The sequence below is a fragment of the Muntiacus reevesi genome, chromosome 2 (genome assembly GCF_963930625.1).
Source record: "Muntiacus reevesi chromosome 2, mMunRee1.1, whole genome shotgun sequence".
NCBI classification, from domain to species: Eukaryota; Metazoa; Chordata; class Mammalia; order Artiodactyla; family Cervidae; genus Muntiacus; species Muntiacus reevesi.
This window is the reverse complement of record NC_089250.1, coordinates 260489335-260510825: the sequence shown is the minus strand read 5'-3', so window position 1 is coordinate 260510825 and position 21491 is coordinate 260489335. Positions and strand designations below refer to the sequence as shown.

General features: G+C 49.6%; 2 protein-coding genes across 2 annotated transcripts; both read left to right on the top strand.

Annotated features, from left to right (window-relative positions):
* The first annotated feature begins 1301 nt into the window (after positions 1-1301).
* ECH1 (enoyl-CoA hydratase 1) lies at positions 1302-10534 on the top strand. The gene is made up of 10 exons (XM_065926045.1): positions 1302-1443; positions 2305-2506; positions 2617-2705; positions 8399-8523; positions 8608-8656; positions 8787-8851; positions 9434-9504; positions 9590-9661; positions 9914-10064; positions 10246-10534. Exons 1-10 carry the CDS (start codon positions 1392-1394, stop codon positions 10348-10350), a joined length of 981 nt encoding a protein of 326 aa, XP_065782117.1. The 5' UTR covers positions 1302-1391; the 3' UTR covers positions 10351-10534.
* Positions 10535-10668: 134 nt separating this feature from the next.
* On the top strand, positions 10669-19812 carry LGALS4 (galectin 4). The gene is made up of 10 exons (XM_065926046.1): positions 10669-11869; positions 12192-12280; positions 13966-14170; positions 16358-16492; positions 18230-18256; positions 18370-18408; positions 18806-18835; positions 19125-19213; positions 19409-19574; positions 19656-19812. Exons 1-10 carry the CDS (start codon positions 11825-11827, stop codon positions 19800-19802), a joined length of 972 nt encoding a protein of 323 aa, XP_065782118.1. The 5' UTR covers positions 10669-11824; the 3' UTR covers positions 19803-19812.
* The last annotated feature ends 1679 nt before the right edge of the window (positions 19813-21491 follow it).

The window sequence follows — 21491 nt, the reverse complement described above, 5'->3', positions numbered from 1 at the left end:
TTAGCAGTTATGTTTCCTAGGTAGCCTGTGCATAAGTTTACTCAAACTTATGTCCATTGAGTCAGTGATGCCATCCAATCATATCCTGTCAACCCCCTTCTGCCTTCAATCGTTTCACAACCATCTTTTTATACCAACCTAACTAAATGTACTACCTCTTTAAATTTCTCTCAAGTCTTGGTACCTGCTTAGTGGTTCCAGATAACCAAACAGTTCTCTGCCTTCCAAAAGAGCTTTACCATCTGATATGTGAAGAAGACAAAGTAGGACTTGCCTAGCAAGTCAAGGGTGCAGCCAAAAGGAGAAAAAAAGCAAAAGACTCATTTCAATCCCGTGTGTCAGGGACACCTGTTCACCTCCTACAAGAGCATACTTAAGCATTTTAATAGCACTTAAAAAAGAAAAAAACACAGGCTCTAGCGTGCTGACTCAGAAATAGTGGCCAGGGGCTTGATTGCTCCATGGCATGTGGAATCTAACCCGACCACGGATCCAACCTGTCCTTTGCATAGCAGGGCGGATTCTTTACCACTGGACCACCAGGGAAGCCTCAGGGGTTTTTTTTTGTGTTTCTTTTTTTTTTTAATACTCTAGGGTTAACTAGTTTTTTCCAAAGTCATTTTATTTTTGAAAGAAACTTTGACATGTACTTACTGTACATATAAATACCCTCTTTAGCACTCCTGAAGGCCAGAGACCTTAAACTAGTGACTTCTCCGCAGCGGTTTCCTCTGCATACAAATGTAAAATAGTAAGACCCTGAGCAAGTGAGGAGGTAGATGTAACAGTAAGACCCCCACCCCCAACCCGACAGGCCTACTAGGGGTTTAGGGAGATACAGACTTGAAGATGGGCTTCCGTGGTAGCTCAGTCGGTAAAGAATCCTCCGGCAATGCAGGAGAACCGGGTTCTTTAGGTGGTGTGTGGCAATTCAGATTACACAGAGTTTAACGCTGGCCCGTCTGTATTCCCATTCCCTTATGTGGATAATTTCGGTGGAAACTTTTTTCCTTTTTAGTTAATATGATACAAATGCATGATTGCAAACTTGGAGGTCGGCAGTTATTACGCCATTATGCCCGTGGACATTGAGTTGTCTCCAGGTTCTCCTTTATGAAACAGCTGTGGTGAACTTTGTACAGAATATTCAAAAGCAGTGTGAACTATTTTCTTAGGCCAGGTTCCTACTGGGTTAAATGTTTCAGCTGAATCACTCTAACGGCCGGCGAATTTAGAAGACTGTTTCCGGTTGCCCTTGATAAAGATGGCGGGAAGGGGGATCATCTCCGCGGTCAGCCTGCGGCTTCGATGCCCTCACCAAACATGGCGGCCTTTGGTGCCCGCCCCCATAACTTACTCGCGTCGCCTTAAACACCCACCAGGCAGTAGCGATGAAGGCAGCGTTTGCGGCTTTTCGGCAATTCGGCGACTTGCTTACCCGGCGTGAGTTACCTCTTGATCTTTGGGCTTCAGTTGAGCTGTCGTGCTGTCATCGCGACAATCGGACGGGGAGACCTGTCAGGGTCATGCAGTGTTCGAACCCCTTATTAAACTTAAGGGTCTATGTGCCCCTATCCAAAGGGCTTATGTCTTACAGTTGGCTCGCTGACAGCTCAGTGTACTCAGTCGGGGGTGAGTACCACGATCACAGGGCTTTCTGGTGGCGCTAGTGGTAAAGAACCTGCCTGCCAATGCAGGAGATTAAGAGAAACATGTTTGATTTCCAGGTCGGGCAGATCCCCTGAAGAAGGGCAGGATAACCCACTCCAGTATTCTTGCCTGGAGAATCCCATGGACAGAGGAGCCTAACGGGCTATGGCCCAGAGGGTTGCAAAGAGTCAGACACGACTGAAGCAACTTAGCATGCACCACAATCATGGGTCTGAAGTGATCCTCAGGCTGAGGCCACTGATAAGTGCACCTGAATCTCAAAGTCTGGTGGTGGTGGTGCTTTAGTCACTCCGTGGCGTCTGACTCTTGTGACACCATGGACTGTAGGCCTCCAGGCTCCTCTGTCCATGGGATTTCCCAGGCAAGAATACAGGAGTGGGTTGCCATTTTCTTTTCCAAGGGATCTTCCTAATCAGGGCAGTCGAACCCGGTCCTCCTGCATTGCAGGCAGATTCTTTACTGATTGAGCCACCAGGGAAGCCCATCTTAAAGTCTGTATCCCCTAAACCGAGGCCTCTCATAGGCTTGTGTCCCCCAACCTAGTGTCAGCTGAGACGTGTACCCTCTACTCTTGAAGGTGCTGTGCCCCCTATTCGGGGTCATCAAAGGCTCTTCCTACCTCTGTCTCCCCAGGATTGACAGCCTCCACCAACCTGGGTCTCAACCTTCGCCCAGTGAGTGCCTTTGCACAAGAGGAAGCCTCCAAAGCAGCCCCAGAGGAAGCCCCAGGCCACAGCTATGAGTCCCTTCAGGTGACAGCTGCCCAGAAACACATTCTGCATGTGCAACTAAACCGGCCTGAGAAGAGAAACGCCATGAACAAGGCCTTTTGGAGGTCTGGCCTGCACGAGGAGGCAGGGGCTGAGGGACTGGGCAGGGGAGGGCCTGAGGGCAGGGGATTCCCACCCAGACAGAGCCCTCCCTCCTCTCCCCGCCCCCCCACAGAGAGATGGTGGTATGCTTCAACAAGATTGCAGAAGATGCTGACTGTCGTGCGGTGGTGATCTCTGCTGCAGGAAAAATGTTCACTTCAGGTACCAGGTGCTCTCCACACCCACCCCTGCCAGTCTCCCCTGCTCCTGGGAATAGAATAATGCTTCGTAATTAGGGTTTTAAGCAGCTTCTAAATTCTGTTTTATATGCATGCTAAGTCGCTTCAGTTGTCCGACTCTGCGACCCCATGAACTGTAGCCCACCAGCTTCCTCTGTCCATAGCGATTCTCCAGGAAAGAACACTGGAGTGGGTGGCTGTGCCCTTCTCCAGGGGATCTTCCTGACCCAGGGATCGAACCCATGTCTCATATGTCTCCTGCATTGGCAGGCGGGTTCTTTACCACTAGCGCCACCTTTTACTCGGGGAAGTTCTACTTAAATCATTTTCAATTGTAGAAATTAGTCCAACAAAAGACAGGATCACAGGCTCTAAAGTCTGGGTTTTCTCGCTGAATCTATGGCCTTGACCTCTTAACCTCTCAGTCTTTTTTTGTGTGTCAATAAAACGTGTTGTGATAATTACATGCTTTCTGGGAATTCCCTAGCAGTCCAATGGTTAGGATTTGCTGCTCTCACTGCAGGGGCCCAGGTTCAGTCCCTGGCTGGGGAACTAAAATCCTGCCAGCTGCACATGAAGTGGCCAAAACCTTTTTTTAAAAAAAATACATGCTTTTGTGCAATTAATTTTGAACCTACATGAACTGATTTTCTGTTAATGTCTATTGGATCTTTTGCTTGTCCCACAAGTCTATTCTTCAGGTTGGATAATTTCCATTGATCAGGTTCCTTGTTTCATTTGTCATCTCTCCTTCTGTTAAGCCCATCTAGTGATTTTTTAAACAATTTTTCAAGTGTAAAAAAACCAAGAGTTGCAGAGCACAGTAACATGAGATATGCCTGTATTATAGTTTCCAGTTCTCAAATTTCCATTTTTTTTTTATAGTTTTGCATTTTTCTGCTGAAGTTTCATATCGTTTTATTCATCACAATCATATTTTTCTTTGCATCACTGAGCATGGTTCCAATGGCTGTTTTTAAAATCTTGTCTTCTGATCCCAACATCAGGGCCGCCTTGGGGTCAATTTCTGTTTATTACCTTTTCTCTTGAAAAAAATGAGTCTCATTTTTCTGTTTCTTTGTTTTCGGGGTAAGGTTGGGTTGCATGTATCCTGGAAGTTGGACTATGGGAGAAAATGATGTGGAAATTCTAGATCCTATTACGTAATTCCAGAGTGCTGAATTTCCTGTTTTAGCAGCTAAGTTGATGTCAGTTTTTAAATCTCTTTGCTGGGCTGTAGGTCTTGTTCATGGGTCTCTTGTTATAGAGACTTAGGCAGAGCTCATACACAGAATCTGGGGCTCCCTTCTCTGGCTGTCTACTTTCTGGAATTTCCCCCCTCATTTTCCATCAATTGAGGTCCCCCCTGGGCTCTTGTCCTATGGTTCTTCAGGCACAACTTCACCCTGTACTCAGGTTAAATTTAAAAAAAAACAGGTAAGTCACTTGGCTGGTTCCTTCTTCTAGAATCTGCTTGGTGCCTTCAGGTAATTGGACCTTGTTCACCTAGGGCACATAGCTGGCATCTATGGGAGGCTCCATGCCAGAAGTGAAGGGTCACCTACACTGATTTCTGCACAAGGCCCAGCCCAGTGCTGGGAACCCAGTGGTGACTGAGATGGCCCCAGGCCCTGCCCCTAACTCGGTGGGGAAGACTGGACATTAAACAATGTATTTCTAAAAACAAAAAAAAAAACAACAATGTATTTCTTTGTGTTTCCTCTCTTTCCTTCTGTTTCCTCTGGTCTTTCTATTCCTCTGTAACATCTTCGCATGTCTCTTGTTTTCTTTTTCTGTTCTCTTTCACTTCTTTGCTCATCCATTCAGCATTCAGCGACCCCTTCCTGGGTGACACTGACCTTGAAATAGGAAGCAGCCTGTTTTCTGACCCCTCATCCTAATGAAGTGCAGGATGAGGGTTCACCTCTAGCTGTGCCAGGCCTGAGGTCCTCATCTTTCAGCTCTCCATTGACTCTGCCCATTTCGTCCCATTTTCAACCTGAAGGCCAGAAAGAAGACATGCAGTTTAATTAGCAGTTTTAAAGATTGAATGAAACTACTAATTAAAAAAAAAAAAAAAAAACAGTCCAGACTTATTTACATTTGTGGAATGTCTCCAAGCACTTTACACATGTTAATTAATTCTCCCCACAGCCCTGTGAAACAAGCTCAGTCATCATCCCCATTTGATAGATGAGGAAACTGAGACCCACAGAGAGGAAGAAGTGTGCCCAGTCTTCACTGTTGGGATTTTTGACCGTGGGCTACCTGGCTGCAGAATCCTTGCCCTTCACCACTAAGTGACTATGGCCCAGGTGTGTGGCAAGCTGATTCAGAGTACTCCCAGCCCAGTAGCCAGCCAGCTCCCACCCCTGCCACCTCTACACACCATCACCTCTCTGTGAGCTTCTGATCTGAAGACAAGGGAGATGCTATGAGCACCCATGGGCGCAGTGGTAAAGAATCCACCTGCCAGGCAAGAGACAGGTTCGATCCCTGTGTCGGGAAGGTCCCCTGGAGAAGGACATGGCAACCCACTCCAGTGTTCTTGCCTGAGAAATCCCATAAACAGAGGAGCCTGGCAGGCTACAGTCCATGGGGTTGCAGAGTCAGACATAACTTAGCAACTCATCACCCCCCTCATCAGTGCATCGAGGGTTAAACGAGTTAACAGGCACCAAATGTTAATTCATGTGAAACTTTTATTGATGTAGCTGTTATTCTTGATGATGATGAATAACTTAATTGTGATGGTGAATGAGATCTGAAACATTTAGAGGTTCCCAGGGAACAAGATGGAAGACTCTTCAAGAATGAGTTCTGGCTCTGGAGGGGAAAGGCCTTGTACCATGATCTGGGGCCCTTTATTCCAAGGGGTTGCAGACAACCACCCATGTCTGCAGATCCAGGTAGGGCAGATAAGCCAGCAAAGCCAGTGGGAGGAGGTGTTGCAAGTCACCGAGCTGAGCTTGTTCTGGGAGTAAACGTGGCTCCCACTGAGTCATACAAGCTTCTCAGACCTGGTGTGGAAGCCAGCAGATGCCTGCAGACTGATGCAGGCGGTTCTGGCCTTGGCAGAGATGGAGTGTATAATAATAGGAACTATTGTGATGCCATTACATGCCAGGCACTGCTCAAAGTGCCATGAGTTCTGCCTCTTGAATCCTTGCAGCCCCGTGAGCTCTCGGGAGGATTTTAGCCTCAATTTTCAGAGCAGAAACCCAAGACCCAGAGGATGGAGTGACCTGACTGAGGTCACACAGAGGAGTTCTTTTTTTTTCTTTTTTAAAAATAATTTTATTGTATTTATTTATTTTTGGCTGTTCTGGGTCTTCATTGCTGCAAAGGCTTTTCTCTTGTTGTGGCGAGCATGGGCCACTCTCTAGCTGTTGTATGAGGGCCTGTCATCGTGATGGCTTCTCTTGTTGCGGAGCACGGGCTCTAGGGTGCAAGGGCTTCAGTAATTTCGGCTCCTGAGTTCTAGAGTGCAGGTTCAGTAGTTGGGGTGCCTGGGCTTAGTCGCTCCACAGCATGTGGGATCTTCCTGGCCCAGGGATTGAACCTGTGTCACCTGCATTGGCGGACGGATTCTTTACCACTGAGCCACCAGGGAAGCCCTACTTTATTTTTAATTGAAGGATAATTGGGGTTATGTGCTACTCATATTTAACTTGCACAAACTCAGCTCTATCTACCCTGAGTCAACACTCCTCTGTTCTCGCTCATTTAAACAAGCTGTAGAGGCCACAAAGCTATAGAGGGTCAGGGGTGTGGCCGAATGTGGGACTGATTTTTCCAGCTTTGCCAAATTGCGCTGTTCAAACAAGCAAAAGGATGAGAATGATTAACCTCAGGAAGAAGAAAATTCTGCTCAGAACCAGCCTGTAGCTCCGCCTCACTCAGAGTCAAAGCCAAGTCCTCCTTTTGGCCCACAGGGCCTCAGAGTCTGCCTCTGCCACCTCTCTGACCTTGGCTGCTCCTGCCCTCCCCCTTGCTCACTCTGCTCCGCTTCGCTGGCCTCCTCCATGGTCCTCACGCAGACACCAGGGGCATTCCTACCATAGGGCCTCTGCACCGGCTGTCCCTAACGTTTAGAACTCTCTTATCCCAGATGTCTGTACGGTTCCCTCCCTCTGGTCCTTCAGATCTTTACTCCTATGCCACCGTTTCAGTGAGAGGGCCCCTGACCACCCCAGTTAATGTGAGAGGGTCCCTGACCACCCCAGTTAATACTGCAACAGCCCTCACTGCACACGGTGTGTGCATGTGCACACGCGCATGTGCGCACGCACACACACTCACACTCCATTCCATTTCCCTCATTTCATTTTTTTAGTACTTTTCTCCACTGGACAAAATGAATTTTCTTATTTGTTTGTTTCCCCCATAGAAGAGCAGACCCCTGGGGGCAGAGGTTGTTGTCTATGTTGTTCACTTATTGAGCACCTGCTGTGTACTAAGCTTGTGTTAGGCACGGGGATAGAGTGGTAGGGAAAAAGCCAAACTCCTTGCGTGTACGCAAGTGCCCATGCATGTGTGTGTGTGTGTGTGTGTGTAGCAGACAAGCTCCTCTGCTCGTGGATCTCACATCCTAGAGAGGGAGACAGGTACGCAATTTTGTGATAACAAGTGGGCAGTGTGGGAGGCACGGCAGAGAAAGGAGGTGAAGGGCGACAGGCTGCTATTGAGCCACGGTGGGGGGTCCTCCCTGAGGAGGTCGACTTTGCCCTGTGGCTTGAACAGTGTGATGGAGTCAGTCTTGAGACCACTGCTGGGGAAAGGCTGCTCTAGGCAGAGGGAGGAATAGGCATGAAGGCCCCAGGAGGGGAATGTGTCGCATTGTTGCAACAGCTGGTGGAGGCCTGCGTGCCCAGTGGAATAGGTTAGAAACGGTGCTTGTGCAGAAGTCCTGGTGTAAGACTTCGCATTTTATTCTATATGAGAGGGATGGATGGGAAGAAGAGAGGGCCCTGAGATGATCACAAGGGCCCTGCGGCTGCGTGCGGGGAACAGACTGTGGGAGCAGGTCACTGGAGGAAAAGGTCGGACTTGGGATAGTCTTAAGGTTGGAGTGACAAAGATTGCTCCATTTCTCACCTCCCCATCTCAGGAAACATTTCCACCTTTGACAAAATTAGTGTTAGTTGCTCTAGTCATGTCCGACTCTTTGAGACCACATGGACTGTAGCCCAGTCCACAGAGGAGCCAGCCCCTCTGTCCATGGGATTTTCCATCAAGAATACTGAAGTGGGTTGCCATTTCCTTCTCCAGGGGATCTTCCTGACCCAGGGATCGAACCTGGGTCTCCTGCATTGCAGGCAGATTCTTTACCGCCCAGAGCCGGCTGCATTGTTCTGGGTTTGAAACCTCAGTTCCACTGCTCACAAGCCAGGGTGACCTTGGGCAAGCAACTTAAGCTCCCTGTGCCTCAGTTTCTTCCCTGATAAAATGGAGGTAGTAATAGAACCTACCTCAAAGAATCACTGTGAGGCTAAAGTGAGCAGGGTCTCAATACGTGTTAACTTGTATTGCCTTCACACCCCAAATGCGACCCCTCCAGAAGCCCCGTGTGAGTTGCTTTCTCCACTGTGGTGGTTTGCTTGGCCTGTGACCTCTAGTCGGGGCAGTGGGTAGGGCCTGGGAGGCTAGGTGAGCCTCCCCACATCTCCCCACCAGGGATCGACCTCGCGGACATGGCTTCAGACCTCCTTCAGCCCCCAAGTGACGACACGGCTCGCATCAGCTGGTACCTCCATAGCCTCCTCACCAGATACCAAGAGACCTTCAGTGTCATCGAGAAGGTGACTCTGGGAGTCTAGCAGGGCGTCCCCCCCACATGCTGCTCCCGGACCAGCCTTGACCCTGCCCCTTCTGTCCCTTTCCAGTGCCCTAAGCCGGTGATCGCCGCCATCCATGGAGGCTGCATTGGTGGAGGTGAGTCTGAACCCACCCACCCCAGATCTGTTGCTAGTTAGACTTTGCCCCAGGGTGCAAGCCCATGGTCTGGGAGTGGGGGGTGGGTCAGTCCTGTGGTGGTTTAGTGTCTCTGGCCTCTACTTCCCAGGAGTGGATCTCATCACTGCCTGTGACATCCGATACGGTACCCGGGATTCTTTCTTCCAAGTGAAGGCGAGCCATTCTCCCAAGCTTCTGCTCCCTTGGGTCCTACTGAGGGCTGGGTAATGAGTGGCAGAGCCAGGTCAGAGCTGGGATGGAGAAAGCTATGGGGGTGGGAGTGAGCCTAGATGGCTTCATGGAAGAGTTAGAATTGAATCTTGAAAAGTAAAACTTGGCCGTGGAGGACATCACGGGGAGGTCACGCAGTCAGTGTGAGAGGTCAAGAGTGAGTCAAGGTGTAGGGGAGGGGAAGAGGGTGAGGGCTTTGCCCGAGTCAACTCTGGAGGGGGTGGGAGGCAGGATGGAGCTCATGGATGGAGGGGGTTAGGGCAAGGCTTTTCCTGGAGATAGATGCAGCTGACTTCAAAGAGTTGGGAGGACAGAGGCATTGGAAGGTGAGCTATATTCTAGAGCAAAGGAACCTATATGGGCAGAAGTATGTGGATGGGAATGAAAAGGGGTGTTTGGGAGGGGCGTCTCCGAGGTGAGAGTGTGGTGGGACTCTGAGGTAAATGCAGAGCTTCGCTGGCATTGAGGCTGCAGTGGGGACGATACTGGGCAGAAACCAAGCACTGACACTATCGCTTCCCCCAGGAGGTGGACATAGGTTTGGCGGCAGATGTGGGAACCCTGCAGCGACTGCCCAAAGTCATCGGGAATCAGAGGTGGGTGAGAGGAGCCTGGGGAAGGGGACAGCAGAGCATCTCCTAAACCAGCTACCATCCTCTCACATGCCCTGCCCTCTTGCAGCCTCGTCAACGAGCTGGCCTACACTGCCCGCAAGATGATGGCTGACGAGGCCCTGGAGAGTGGACTGGTCAGGTAGGGGCTGAGGCCTGTGCTGGATAAGGATTCAGGGCAGCCAGACTTTGGTGGGGCTCCCTGGATTCCCATGCACCCTAACTCATGGATTTCAAGTGGCCTCCTCTCTGTGGGTGGTCTGGAGTCTACTGCCCTGCTCCGATTGTTCCATTTCACCAGCGCTGTCTACTTCGATTGGCCACTTCTTCATCCATGGGAGGGAGAGGAGAGCTCTTCTCAGATTGCCTGATTTCCAATTCCTTTCATCCTTAGCCGTCTTTTCCCAGACAAGGAGAGCATGCTTGATGCAGCTTTCACCTTGGCAGCTGAGATTTCCAGCAAGAGCCCCGTGGCGGTGCAGGGCACAAAAATCAACCTGATCTACTCCCGCGACCATTCGGTGAGGGAGAGCCTCAACTACATGGTGAGACTCTCCATCCAACCAGTCACACCCATCTCTGATTCCCTGAGTGACCAATCAGGGGACAGCAGCCCTTTACAGGCCTCGTCCTCTGATTGACTGCTGCTCTCTCCCTCCCATTTTTCATTGGTCCAACAAAAATCTTCCTGTATCCTTTCTATTACCGGCTGCCATCTTTACCCAGAAATCCTGGAACATGAGCATGCTACAAACAAAGGACATCATGAAGTCTGTCCAGGCCGCAATAGAGAAGAAGGATCTGAAGACCGTCACCTTCTCCAAGCTCTGAGAGGCCTGTCGTCCCAGGGTCTGGCTTTGCCTGGCCTCCTGCCTGCGTGTTCTCGTTCACAGAAAGGGAGGATTCATAAAGATGGTCCAGCTTGCTGTCTTCTCAAGTCTCCCAGTTTATACCTTTATGACACATTTCTCCCTGCCTTATCTTTGCACCACGAGCAATAAAGCAATGTAAAGAACCCGGTGTCCTTGTTGAAAAGAGAGGCGAGGCAGAAAGAGTAGGTAGCACAATGACCCTGGGGGTCTAAGGACCACGGTTGTGTTGAATGTTGGGAATAGAGATTTGACCAGTGGGAATGGGAGCTGTGCAGGTGATGACCATTCAGAGCGTTGGTCGGCAGGACAGGCCTGGTAGAAAGTCATGTGACTCCCTTTAGGTTGACAAGGCTACAGATGTTCTCCCTGTCTGCTTCATGCTTAAGGGCAGAGTCTACCCTGCCTGGTACCCACTCACCGCAGAACATGGTGTGATCCGGTGCTGGAGTGTGGCCAGGAGTCAACTGCTACCCACTCTTGCCCTCCCAACCTCCTGGGGAATTAGGACTAGGCGCTTTCACTGCGGTAGCTCAGGGTTCAATCCCTGGTGGGGGAGCTAAGATCACACAAGCCTGGTGGCACCACCAAAAAAATTAATTAAAAAAAAAAAACCTCCTGGATTTATGTTTGGAATGAGAGCAAAGTATTATTTTCCCTCTGTCTTTTTAGTTTTTAGCATTAATTTGGTGTCTTGTATATGCCACATCCTATTCTGAATATTTATTAATTTAGTGATTCCTTTCAAAGACCCTATGAGGTTGATACTATTAACATTCTCCTATTTAACAAATGGGCAAATTGAAGTGAAGGCACTGACCCAAGATCAAACAGCCAAGAAATGTCAGAGGAAGGAATTCAACCCAGAGCTTCTGGCCCCGGAAGTCAGTGATCTAAAGCACTACATATACAATACAATGTACATAGTAGAGCCATGCAGTGGGCAAGCAATAAATTTAGGTCTTTTCACAGCTCCTGGGAGTACCAGGAGTACCCAATTAGCTCCTCTCTGCTTTCACTTTTTTCATTGCCCATCTGTTCTGGGCCACTCCTTTTAGCCTTGTCCTGCCCAACCCTCCTGGCCTCACCCTCCTGGCCTCACCCTCCCTCTGCTAATAACAAAGGTCCAGTCAGGTTTTATGGACTCTGATAAGGGCCAAAGTTCACCAGCACTTCCTCTTTGCAAAAGAGGCTAGAGGGGCTCTGAGCTGAGTCGCGTCAGGTGTGGCCCCAATGATCTGGATGCTGGTTGGTCACTAGTGAGGCTGATAAGAGAAGGGAGCCTGGGATGCGCAGAAGAGGGGCCCCACGGACCCTGCCACGCCAACCACACCCTTATCCTCAGGTATAAGAGCCACCCACCACCTGCTAGCTGCCACCATTCACAACTCCTGCAGCTTTTCTCACAGGAGAAGTCACCAGCCCAGCCACTCAAGATGGCCTTTATCCCTGCACCAGGCTACCAGCCCACTTACAATCCGGTGAGATACCCTAACCCCGGGCTTAGCTCTACCCGGACCTCCATGCACCAATTTATCCTCATCCTGAGCCTCAGAGGCACCCATCTGTGACCCTCAGGTCTGATTTACCCAACACTGACCCTGGAGCCTGACTTACTCCCACTCTGACTCTCAGGCTATTTGCTTCCATCTCTAACTCAGCTCTCTTCATCTCACTGATCCCTCCCACTTTGGTTTCCTCTCTCTTGCTTAATGGAGTGGGGCTGGAGGGGCTTCTGAATAAGTGGTAAGGGCTGCAATAGGCAGATGGCCTTTGAGGCCCCTCATCCAACCCTATCTGCAGACGCTGCCCTACCACAACCCCATCCCAGGAGGTCTCAGAGTTGGAATGTCCATTTACATCCAAGGAGTGGCTAGCGAGCACATGAAGAGGTAAGACCCTCCCCTGTGCCAGGCAAGCAAAGGAGGAAGGGGGGAGGGGAGGGTGTGACTCCAAAAGGGGGCTTTCAGCCCAAATGCAGCAGGCCCATTTCCCTTCCTCCACCCTGGCTGAGAAGAGTACTCTATGTCACTGCATCGGATGGCCAAAGACCAGCCCTGGTCTGGAGAGTCCAGGGCATGGTGATCAGATCAGGAGGGGGACCCTGGGGGCTGGGAGGTGTCAGGGAGACTCACCATGACAGGTGGCCCCAAACTTGGGACACTGGATTGGAGTTGCTGGGTATGACAGCATGAATTAAGATCACGGGCTCAGAACGGGTCCACCTGAGTTCACATCCCAGATCTGTCACTTACCAACAGTGTGACTGGGAAAGCTCTGTGTGCTTTACTTTCTCATCTGTAAAATGGGTTTTGAGGATTTAATGTGTAAAACGTGTAAGGTAGTATAGTCAGTGCTACAATAACTTAGCTTTTTAAAAAATGTTATTTTATTCATTTATTTCCTTTTGACTGCGCTGGGTCTTCATTGCTGCACGCAGGCTCTTCTCTAGTTGCAGCGAGTGGGGACTACTCTCTAGTGGCAGTGTGAAGGCTTCTTGTTGTGGTGGCTTAGCTTGATGTGAAGCACAGGCTCTGGAGCTTGGGCTTCAATACTTGTGACGCATGGGCTCAGTAGTTGCTGCTCACGAGCTCAGTTACCCTGGCACATGTGGAATCTTCCCAGACCAGGGGTTGACCCTGTGTCCCCTTCACTGGCAGGCAGAGTCCCAACCACTGGGCTCTCCGAGAAGTCCTTAGATTTTTTTATGGCTTTAAAATAGGATCGTTGTTTCTTTGTTCATTTTTTATACATCCACTGAGCGCCCACTCTGTGCCTAGGCGCTGGGAACAGAGCAGTCAACAGGACAAAGATCCCTGGAGCTGATATCCTAGTAGAGGAGATGGATAAAAAATAAACTTAAATCAAATGTACAATTTGGCAAATGGTGATAAATGCTATGGAGACAAATAAGGAGAGAAGAGAGATGGGAAACAGATGTGGGGGAGAGGATGCGGCATTGTCCCATTAAATAAGATGGCCAGGGAAGGGAACTTTTCAGCGAAGACCTGAAGGAGATGAGGGAGGGAGTCTGGGGTGTATCGGAGGGAAGAGCATTCCAGGCAGAGAGAACAGCCAATGCAAAGGTCCTGAGGCAGGTGTGTGCCTGCCCCCTTGCAGTAATTTGTGGGCTGCTCCTGTGAAGGGAGCTGTGGAAAGTGCTCGGATTTGGGTCTTTCGGACGACAGAGAATGAGATGGTTGGATGGCATCACTGACTCCATGGACATGAGTTTGAGCAAGCTCCAGGAGTTGGTGATGGACAGGGAAGCCTGGCATGCAGCAGTCCATGGAGTCGCAAAGAGTCAAAGACAGGAATGAGCGACTGAACTGAACTGAAGAGTCCCTCTGGCTGCACGTGGGGAATGGGCTTCAGGAACTAGGGAAAGGGATAGGGACTTATAGGGAACTTATAGATTCAAGTTTGCTGGGGCAAACGCAGGAGTCCCAGGGGCGGTCCTATTTGAAACTGGGTGGGGGAAGGGTTTCTCATAAGGACAGGGAGTGAGCGAAGGGGTAGCAGTGGGAAACTGCCCCTTGGAGTGCGGCCAGGGGTAGAGCCCTCCGTGTCCCGCCAGGTTCTTCGTGAACTTCGAGGTGGGGCAGAGCCAAGGGGCAGACGTCGCCTTCCACTTCAATCCCCGCTTTGATGGCTGGGATAAGGTGGTCTTGAACTCGAAGCAGAACGGCTCGTGGGGCAACGAGGAGAGGAAAATGAGCATGCCCTTCCGCAAGGGCGCGGCCTTCGAGCTGGTGTTCATGGTCATGACAGAGCACTTCAAGGTCAGAGCCGTGGGGGGCGGGGCCTCCCGCCCACCTGCCCCTCCCTCCCTCCCTGGGGGCGGGGCCTCCCCTCCCCGCTCCTCCCTCCCTCTCTTTCTTCCTTCCTTCTTGTCTGCCTGCCTGCCTTTCTTCCACTACTCCTTCCACTCTCCGTTTCTTTCTTCTTTTTCCCTCTCTCCCTTGTCCCTTCCTCCTCCCTTTTTCTTTTCTTTTCCTCCTTTCCTGCCTATTAAACAATTCTCTCTTTTTCTTTTAATTTTTTTTCATTAAAATTTTTTTAAATAAAAATTCTCTCATCTCTTTTTCTTATTCCCATTCCTCCATCTCGGAGAACCTTCTGACAAGTTTCGCGTTTATCATCTTGCCCCTCTGTGTTCTTGCGAGATTCAGATTTGTGTTAGTCTCTTCAGTCGTATCCAACTCTTTGCCACCGCATGGACTGCAGCTGGCCAGGCTCCTCTGTCCTTGAAATTCTCCAGGCAAGAATACTGGAGTGGGTTGTCCCCCTCAGGGGATCTTCCTGACCCAGGCGTCAAACCCAGGTTTCCCACATTGCAGGCAGACTCTTCACCTTCTGAGCCACTAGGGAAGCCCAAACACACACAAAAGGAAGCACCAAATTCTGAGAAACACTCCTCTCCTGGGCCAGGGCTGAAAGCTGTCAACTCCAGGTCTGTCTGCTCCCATCTCTACCTGCCACCTCCCCTCCCCTATTATTTAACAGCAAATCCTAGATATCCTATAATTTCATTCATAATATTTTTGTTTTTAAAAACACAGGCAGGCTGCCACTATCAGACCTAAAAAAATGTTCAGTTCTTCCTTAGAGTCATCACACACCCAGTGATCCCGTCATCTCATGAATGCCGTAATGTTTGATGTCGTCTACATTTCATTTGAATCAGCGTCCAAAAAAGGCCCACATATTGTGATTGATTGCTATTATGGGAATTTTTAAAAATATTTATTTAAGTGTGACCCAGGTACAGAAAACTGCGTAGACAGCTGACTGGTTGTTCACAAAGAGAACACACGTGTAACCAGCTCCTAGATGGAGAAACAGAACCCTCCTGGTCCCCGCAGCCACAGGGGTGGCCTTTATCCTGATTCTGTGATCTGATCTGTTTCTGCGACTTTGTTTTTTTAAGTGTGTGTGTACCCATGCTATGTATTCCCTTCTACTTTCCTCCCTGGTTGTGTGTGTGTGTGTGTGATAGAGAGACAGAGGCTCCCCGTGTTGCTCTGTCTCACTTCGTCTGGCCCTTTTGATGGCTGTCTAGTACTCCCTGTGTCTACCTCTTGAGTTCTCTCCATTCCCTGCCTCTGGCTCCCCATAAATGACATGTGGTGGAGCTGGTGAACATCTGTCCCTGCCTGGCCTGGGAGGGGAGTCTCCTCAGGGGGAAACCTACCTGGACCTTATCTGCCCTCTTATAGGCACCAGATTTCTAACCTCATCACCAGAGGTTAACATCACTGCTTGAGTTCAGACACTGACACCAGTTCAAGTCTGAGCTTTGCCATTCCCCAGCGTGTGACTTTGAGCTGGTCTCCCTACCACCTGGAGCCTCTGCTTTACTGAACAGCAGAGACAGTGCCTGGTCCTGCCTCCAGGAGCTGTCAGGCCAGTCACCGTATTGATGTCAGCGGGTCAAGCATTTGGCATGTAGGAGGCTCTCCATCCTGGGGAGCTTAGCTCTATAAATAGAACCTTGATGGCTCAAAGTACTCCGAGATGTGCTAACCGTGCAAGTCTCTGGATGAGATTTTCCACAGTGCCTTTGACATGCCGTCCCAACAATCCCAGAGCGAGATCTCATTTTACAGATGGGAAAAACAAAGGCTCAGAGAAGCTAGTGACTTACCTGAGGTCACACAGCCAAGACACGTTAGGGCTAGACCTCAAACCCAATCATTTGGTGCCAAAACTAGGACTCTGATTCAATTCTTTCCCAATCTCCATCCTCAGTCTGAATTCTCCATGCTTATCTACCCACCAATCTGTGAACTGACTTTTGACCTCAGTTTGACCTTTGACCAGTGGACTTAAGATTCCTGACTCTGAGACTGTGTCAGCTCACCCTCAAGACTTTTGACCCCATGTCAAAAAGCTCCCTATTGCCTGCTTCCTGTTTCTACCTTCCCAAGGTCATGGGTACCTACTCTGACCTTACCCCTGCTCTCCAGGTGGTGGTGAATGGGACTCCTTTCTATGAGTTTAAGCACCGGATCCCACTGCAGATGGTCACCCACCTGCATGTGGATGGCGACTTGACGCTTCAATCAATTAACTTCATTGGAGGCCAGCCCCCCTCACACCAGGTGTGTGGAGTCTCTCCTGTCTGCTTGTTTCCTTCCTTAATCAATGCCCACGTTTACTTATTTCCTGGGCACTTTCTCTGTGCCAGACCCATGGCTGGGTGATTCCATGGACCCAGCGGCAACCAAGACAATCTACTAGGAAGAGGTCTGTGTTACCAGATGGTGGTGGCCAGAGGTGGTCAGTGCCGGGGTGGGGGGTATAAAGGAGGTTTGGAGAGTCTTTATTTCTTTTTCTAAGGTATTTGCACCATTTTCTCCACCATCATTTTGTTTTATTTATTTTTATTTATTGTTTGGCTGTGCCACTTGGCTTACAAGATCCTTGTTCCCTGACCAGAGATTGAACCTTGGCCCTTGGTAGTCAAAGTGCAGAGTCCCAACCTCTGGACCATCAGGGAATTCCCTGCAGGGTCCTAAGGAAGGACTTTCTGGAGGAGAAATAGGTGAGCTGAGTAGGAAAGCACAGACCCAGTGACCATGAAACCCACTCCCAGGTCCACAGTGAACGATCGGCCACCAAAACACAGGCACTAGAACCGCCAGAGCAGCACAGCTTGGAGCAGCTCAGACTCCACACCCCTGGCATGTCCTTCAGCTGAGGGCTCTCCCCTTCTCAACCTGTGAGTCCCCCAGCCCCTCCCAGGGGAAAGTATTCTCTGACAGTCAGCAGCCCCATTCTACAGATGTGGAAACTGAGGCACGGAGCGCTTAAATAACTTGCCCAAGGTCATGGAGCTTATAATCGGCAGAGACACAGATCAAACCACTCGCTCCTCTGCCTCCCCAGTGAGGAATGTCTTCATCCTTAAGGTAACCTCGGGCCTATGGTAACCTCATTTTACTCTTGTGCTCCATCAATGTATTTTATTATTGATTTATTTTGGGCCTCACTGCCAAAAATGAGGGAATTCCCTCATCAGTGTATCTTAAAAATAAAAAACAGTATGGGAATTCGCTGGTGGTCTAGGGATTACGACTCTATTCTTTCACTGCTGAGCACTTGGGTTCAATCCCTGGTCGGAGAACTAAGATCCCACCAAATGCACAATACAGGCAGGAGAAAAAAAAAACAATGAAGTTATTTTTAAAAGGACCTTCACAATAGCTGGCTTAACACAGAAGTCAAGACAGAAAGGATTCGTTAGAAACAGAAAGAAAGGGTAAAGAAAAATTGTCTAGATGGGGGAAAAGGTTTTCCGGGCACAAGGAGCCACAGATGAGAAGGTGAGGGTGAGTGAGAGAGAATCAGAGACAGGGAGAGCCAGAGTCCCACACAGACTGAAAAAAGGCTGAGACAGACAGGGGAGAGAAGGAACTTGGCTGGTAAAAGCACCCCTGGTTGCCCCAGGGTGGTCACATAGAGTGAGGGGCAAATCGTGGTTGGCGATGAAGTGAGCACTGTGTGGGCTTGGGAGGTGTTCTGAGGGTGCTCGCTTTATCGAGGGGCTCCTGGATTGAGGAGGGAGGAGAGGAGTGGATGAGGGTCCTGGGACAGCAGGAAGCCAGGACGGGGCAGGTGCAAGAATAGACTTTATCAGCCTTGTCCTAAAGGGGTGGGGTGAGGTGCACTGAAGATCCCTAAACTTGATGAGTTCCTCGCCATGAGTGAGCCATCTGGGTACACCCAGAGTTCCCTTGGACGGTGGTGGTGGACTGCCCTGGGGCAGGCATCCTTGGCACCTTCCAGGCCCTAGTTTGGGGTCCCCCTCATTGCCTCCTTCTCCTCTGTGCCCACAGATGCCCATGCCTGCTCAGGCGTACTCAGTAAGTACCTGCTGGTGGGTGATGGACTTCCCCTCGAGGTGGGGGTTCAGTGGCTGAGGAGGCACTGGGGCCCCCGGACTCTCGCCATTCATGTCTTCCTTCTCTCCATGTAGAGTCCCGGACAGTACTATCAACAACAAAGTAGACTGCCTGTAAGTGGGACGGTGTGTGGTCATTTGGGTGTTGGGTGGTAAGAGTTGGGGGGTGGTCAGATTGGATCCCCAGTTGTATTAATCCAGCACCTAGAGATATGCCTGCATCTAGTAGTAGTTGTTTAATCGCTCAGTCTTGTCTGACTGTTTGTGACCCCATAGACTGTAGCCCGCCAGGCTCCTCTGTCCATGGAATTCTCCAGGCAAGAATACCAGAGTGGGTTGCCATTTCCTTCTCTGGGTGAACTTCCCAACTCAGGGACTGAACCCACATCTCCTGCATTGGCAGGTGGATTCTTTACCTCTGAGCCATCAGGGACGGCCCCTGTATGCCATAGGTGTGCCCTAATTTTTGTCGAATATTACAGAATAGTATCTCCTCTTCCTCACTTCACAGACCATGGAGGGACCCCCAGCCTTCAACCCGGTAAGGTCTCCGGCGGGAGTTTAGGGTTCTGTGGTGGGCAGTTTGTGGGAAAACAGGAGTGGGAGGTCCTGATCATAGGGAGCCCTGAGAAGTTTGGAAATAGAATAGGCGAGCACATTTGGGACCAGAGGTGGGTGGGTAGAGGGTAGAATTGGTGGTTGGAGTTGGTGGGGGTTGGAGGTTTGGAGCATTTCCCAGGGTAAGTGAACGCTCCTCTCTGAAAATTCATCCCTGCCTCTGGCTTCTGGGGACCTGAGAGATGTTGGGGTGTCATGTTTTCTTTCCACAGCCTGTGCCATTTAATGGGAGACTGCAAGGGGGGCTCATAGCTCGAAGAACCATCATTATCAAGGGCTATATACCCCCCACAGCCAAGAGGTACAGAATCTAGATTGAGGTGCAAAATCTCTGCCCCCTCATCGCTCAGACCTAGGAGTCTGAGCCCTCAACACCCTCCTCCTTTGGAGACCTGGGAGTCCAGGCCCCAGTTCCCTCCTTCCTTGGGGATCAAGGTGCTCCCCCAACCCCCCTCCCATACCCCCATCTCACTCCTGCCTTCCTCTCTGCCTCTAGCTTTGTCATCAACTTCAAGGTGGGATCCTCGGGGGACGTGGCTCTGCACATTAACCCCCGCATGAACGAGGGTGCAGTGGTTCGGAACAGCTTTCTGAATGGCTCCTGGGGATCTGAGGAGAGGAAGGTCCCCTACAACCCGTTTGGTCCTGGACAGTTCTTTGATGTGAGTCTGGGGTCTGTTTCCCTGCTCCCCTCCGAGGCATCTGTCCTGGTCCTGGCCTCATGCCTGCCCTTCTCCCTGCAGCTCTCCATTCGTTGTGGCGCAGATCGCTTCAAGGTGTATGCCAATGGCCAGCACCTCTTCGACTTCTCCCATCGCCTCTCAGCCTTCCAGAGGGTGGACTTGGTGGAGATCCATGGTGATGTCACCTTGTCCTACGTCCAGATCTGATCTATTCCTGGGGCCATAACACTTGGGAACACAGGGGAAGATCCTGTAGGACCCTTTCTAAGCCCCTAATAAAATGTCTGAGGGTGTCTCATGAGTATATGTGACTCCACTCACTACCCTCATTGTCTCTTTCTTTTTGATTCAGTCATGGCCTGTCCATTCAGCCGTCCAGTCATCTGGTCATCCATCTTCTCATCATAATGAATCTAGGCCTTTGAGTGTATCAACCCATTCACTCCTCACAATGCCAGTAGGTAGGAACTATTACTGTCTTCCACGTGTAAATGATGAGGAAACAGGCAAAGAAAAATGAAGTTTACTGCCTGAGGTCACAGAGTCCACAAATGGCAGAACCAGGATGCAAATCAAGGTGGTCTGGCTCCCAAGGCTACGTGCTCAACCACTGTGCAGTCTTGTAGTCGGAATTCCTAATAATGTACTTTTACAGCCTTGAGAAATTTCACAGAAATAGCACCTGGAAAAGCAGCGTATATTAAGAAATTATGTTAATGATTATCTTTCATGTTTTTCTTAAGAATAATCACCTTGTTACAAACCCCAAGGCCAGACCCAGAAGGGAGTATGACTGGGATCATGAAAGAATGGACCTTAGAGCCCTGGGTTGGCACCAGAAATGAACGCTGCCTACGCACTTGCTAATTGTTCCCAAGACGAGCCCAGAAGGGAACGGCCTGGGGTAAACACAAGGAGATCTGGACTATGTCAGTGTAGTCCATGACATTTAGGAGTATATTAACACAGCATGTGTCTTGAGAAAGATAAGATCTGAGAAAGTCTTGTAGTCTGCAATTAGGACTAAAAGCTGGACTCAGAGTGGACTCTGTACCTCAGTCCAGTAAAGGCTGCAGGTCCCCTAACCCATTGCACCAGATTTCTCGTTCTGTCTTCATTCTCGTTGCTTGCTCCTGGACCATTAGGGCAACATAACCTGTTGTCCCATCCAGCCCTATATCCATCTAACCAAAAGTCCATATACCTATTCAACATCCAAATATCTAGCCACTCGCTAATCTATTTATCCATCTGTTCAGTCATCTTTTCATCCAACCCCTCATTCATCCACCCATCCATTCATCTCTCCACCTATCTCTCTCATCATCCAGCAATATTTCTAAACAGTCATGCAAATATATGTTCATCCATACACCTAAATATCCAATCATTCATTCACTCATTAGTCGATCTTCCTCTCCATTTATCCATTCAGCTATCATCCAATCTTTCACCTATCCATCTATTCAAGCATCTATTTACTCATTTATTAGTCCATATGTCTATCCATTCAGCCATCCTTACATCCAAATTTCATTCATCCATTCATCTCTTCACTCCTTCATTTGTCCATGCAGTTCTCTGCCTTACAGCACATCCATCCATCCATCCATCTGTCCATTCACCTCTCCATCCAGTCATCCATTCATTTCTCCATTTTTATCTATCCAGTCATCCATTCATCTCTTCATGATCCATTCCCAACTATTTATGCACCCATTTATCTCATCATAAGTTCATTAACCATCTGTCATTTATTCAGACATCCCTTTACCATCACCTTTGTGTTGATTTAGTAATTCATTTATTTATACTTTCATGCATCCATTTATTCCCTCTTATTCTTTCACACACTCACCTGTTCACATATCCAGTTATTTGTTAGTGCTCACTCAG

Coding starts and splice junctions, on each gene's coding strand:
- ECH1 (XM_065926045.1), top strand. CDS start 1,392: ATGAAGGCAGCGTTTGCGGCTTTTCGGCAATTCGGCGACTTGCTTACC. Junction 8,657..8,786: donor TGGAGGCTGCATTGGTGGAG/GTGAGTCTGAAC, acceptor TCTACTTCCCAG/GAGTGGATCTCATCACTGCC. Junction 10,065..10,245: donor GGGAGAGCCTCAACTACATG/GTGAGACTCTCC, acceptor ATCTTTACCCAG/AAATCCTGGAACATGAGCAT.
- LGALS4 (XM_065926046.1), top strand. CDS start 11,825: ATGGCCTTTATCCCTGCACCAGGCTACCAGCCCACTTACAATCCG. Junction 18,409..18,805: donor AACAACAAAGTAGACTGCCT/GTAAGTGGGACG, acceptor CTCACTTCACAG/ACCATGGAGGGACCCCCAGC. Junction 19,214..19,408: donor ATACCCCCCACAGCCAAGAG/GTACAGAATCTA, acceptor CTCTGCCTCTAG/CTTTGTCATCAACTTCAAGG.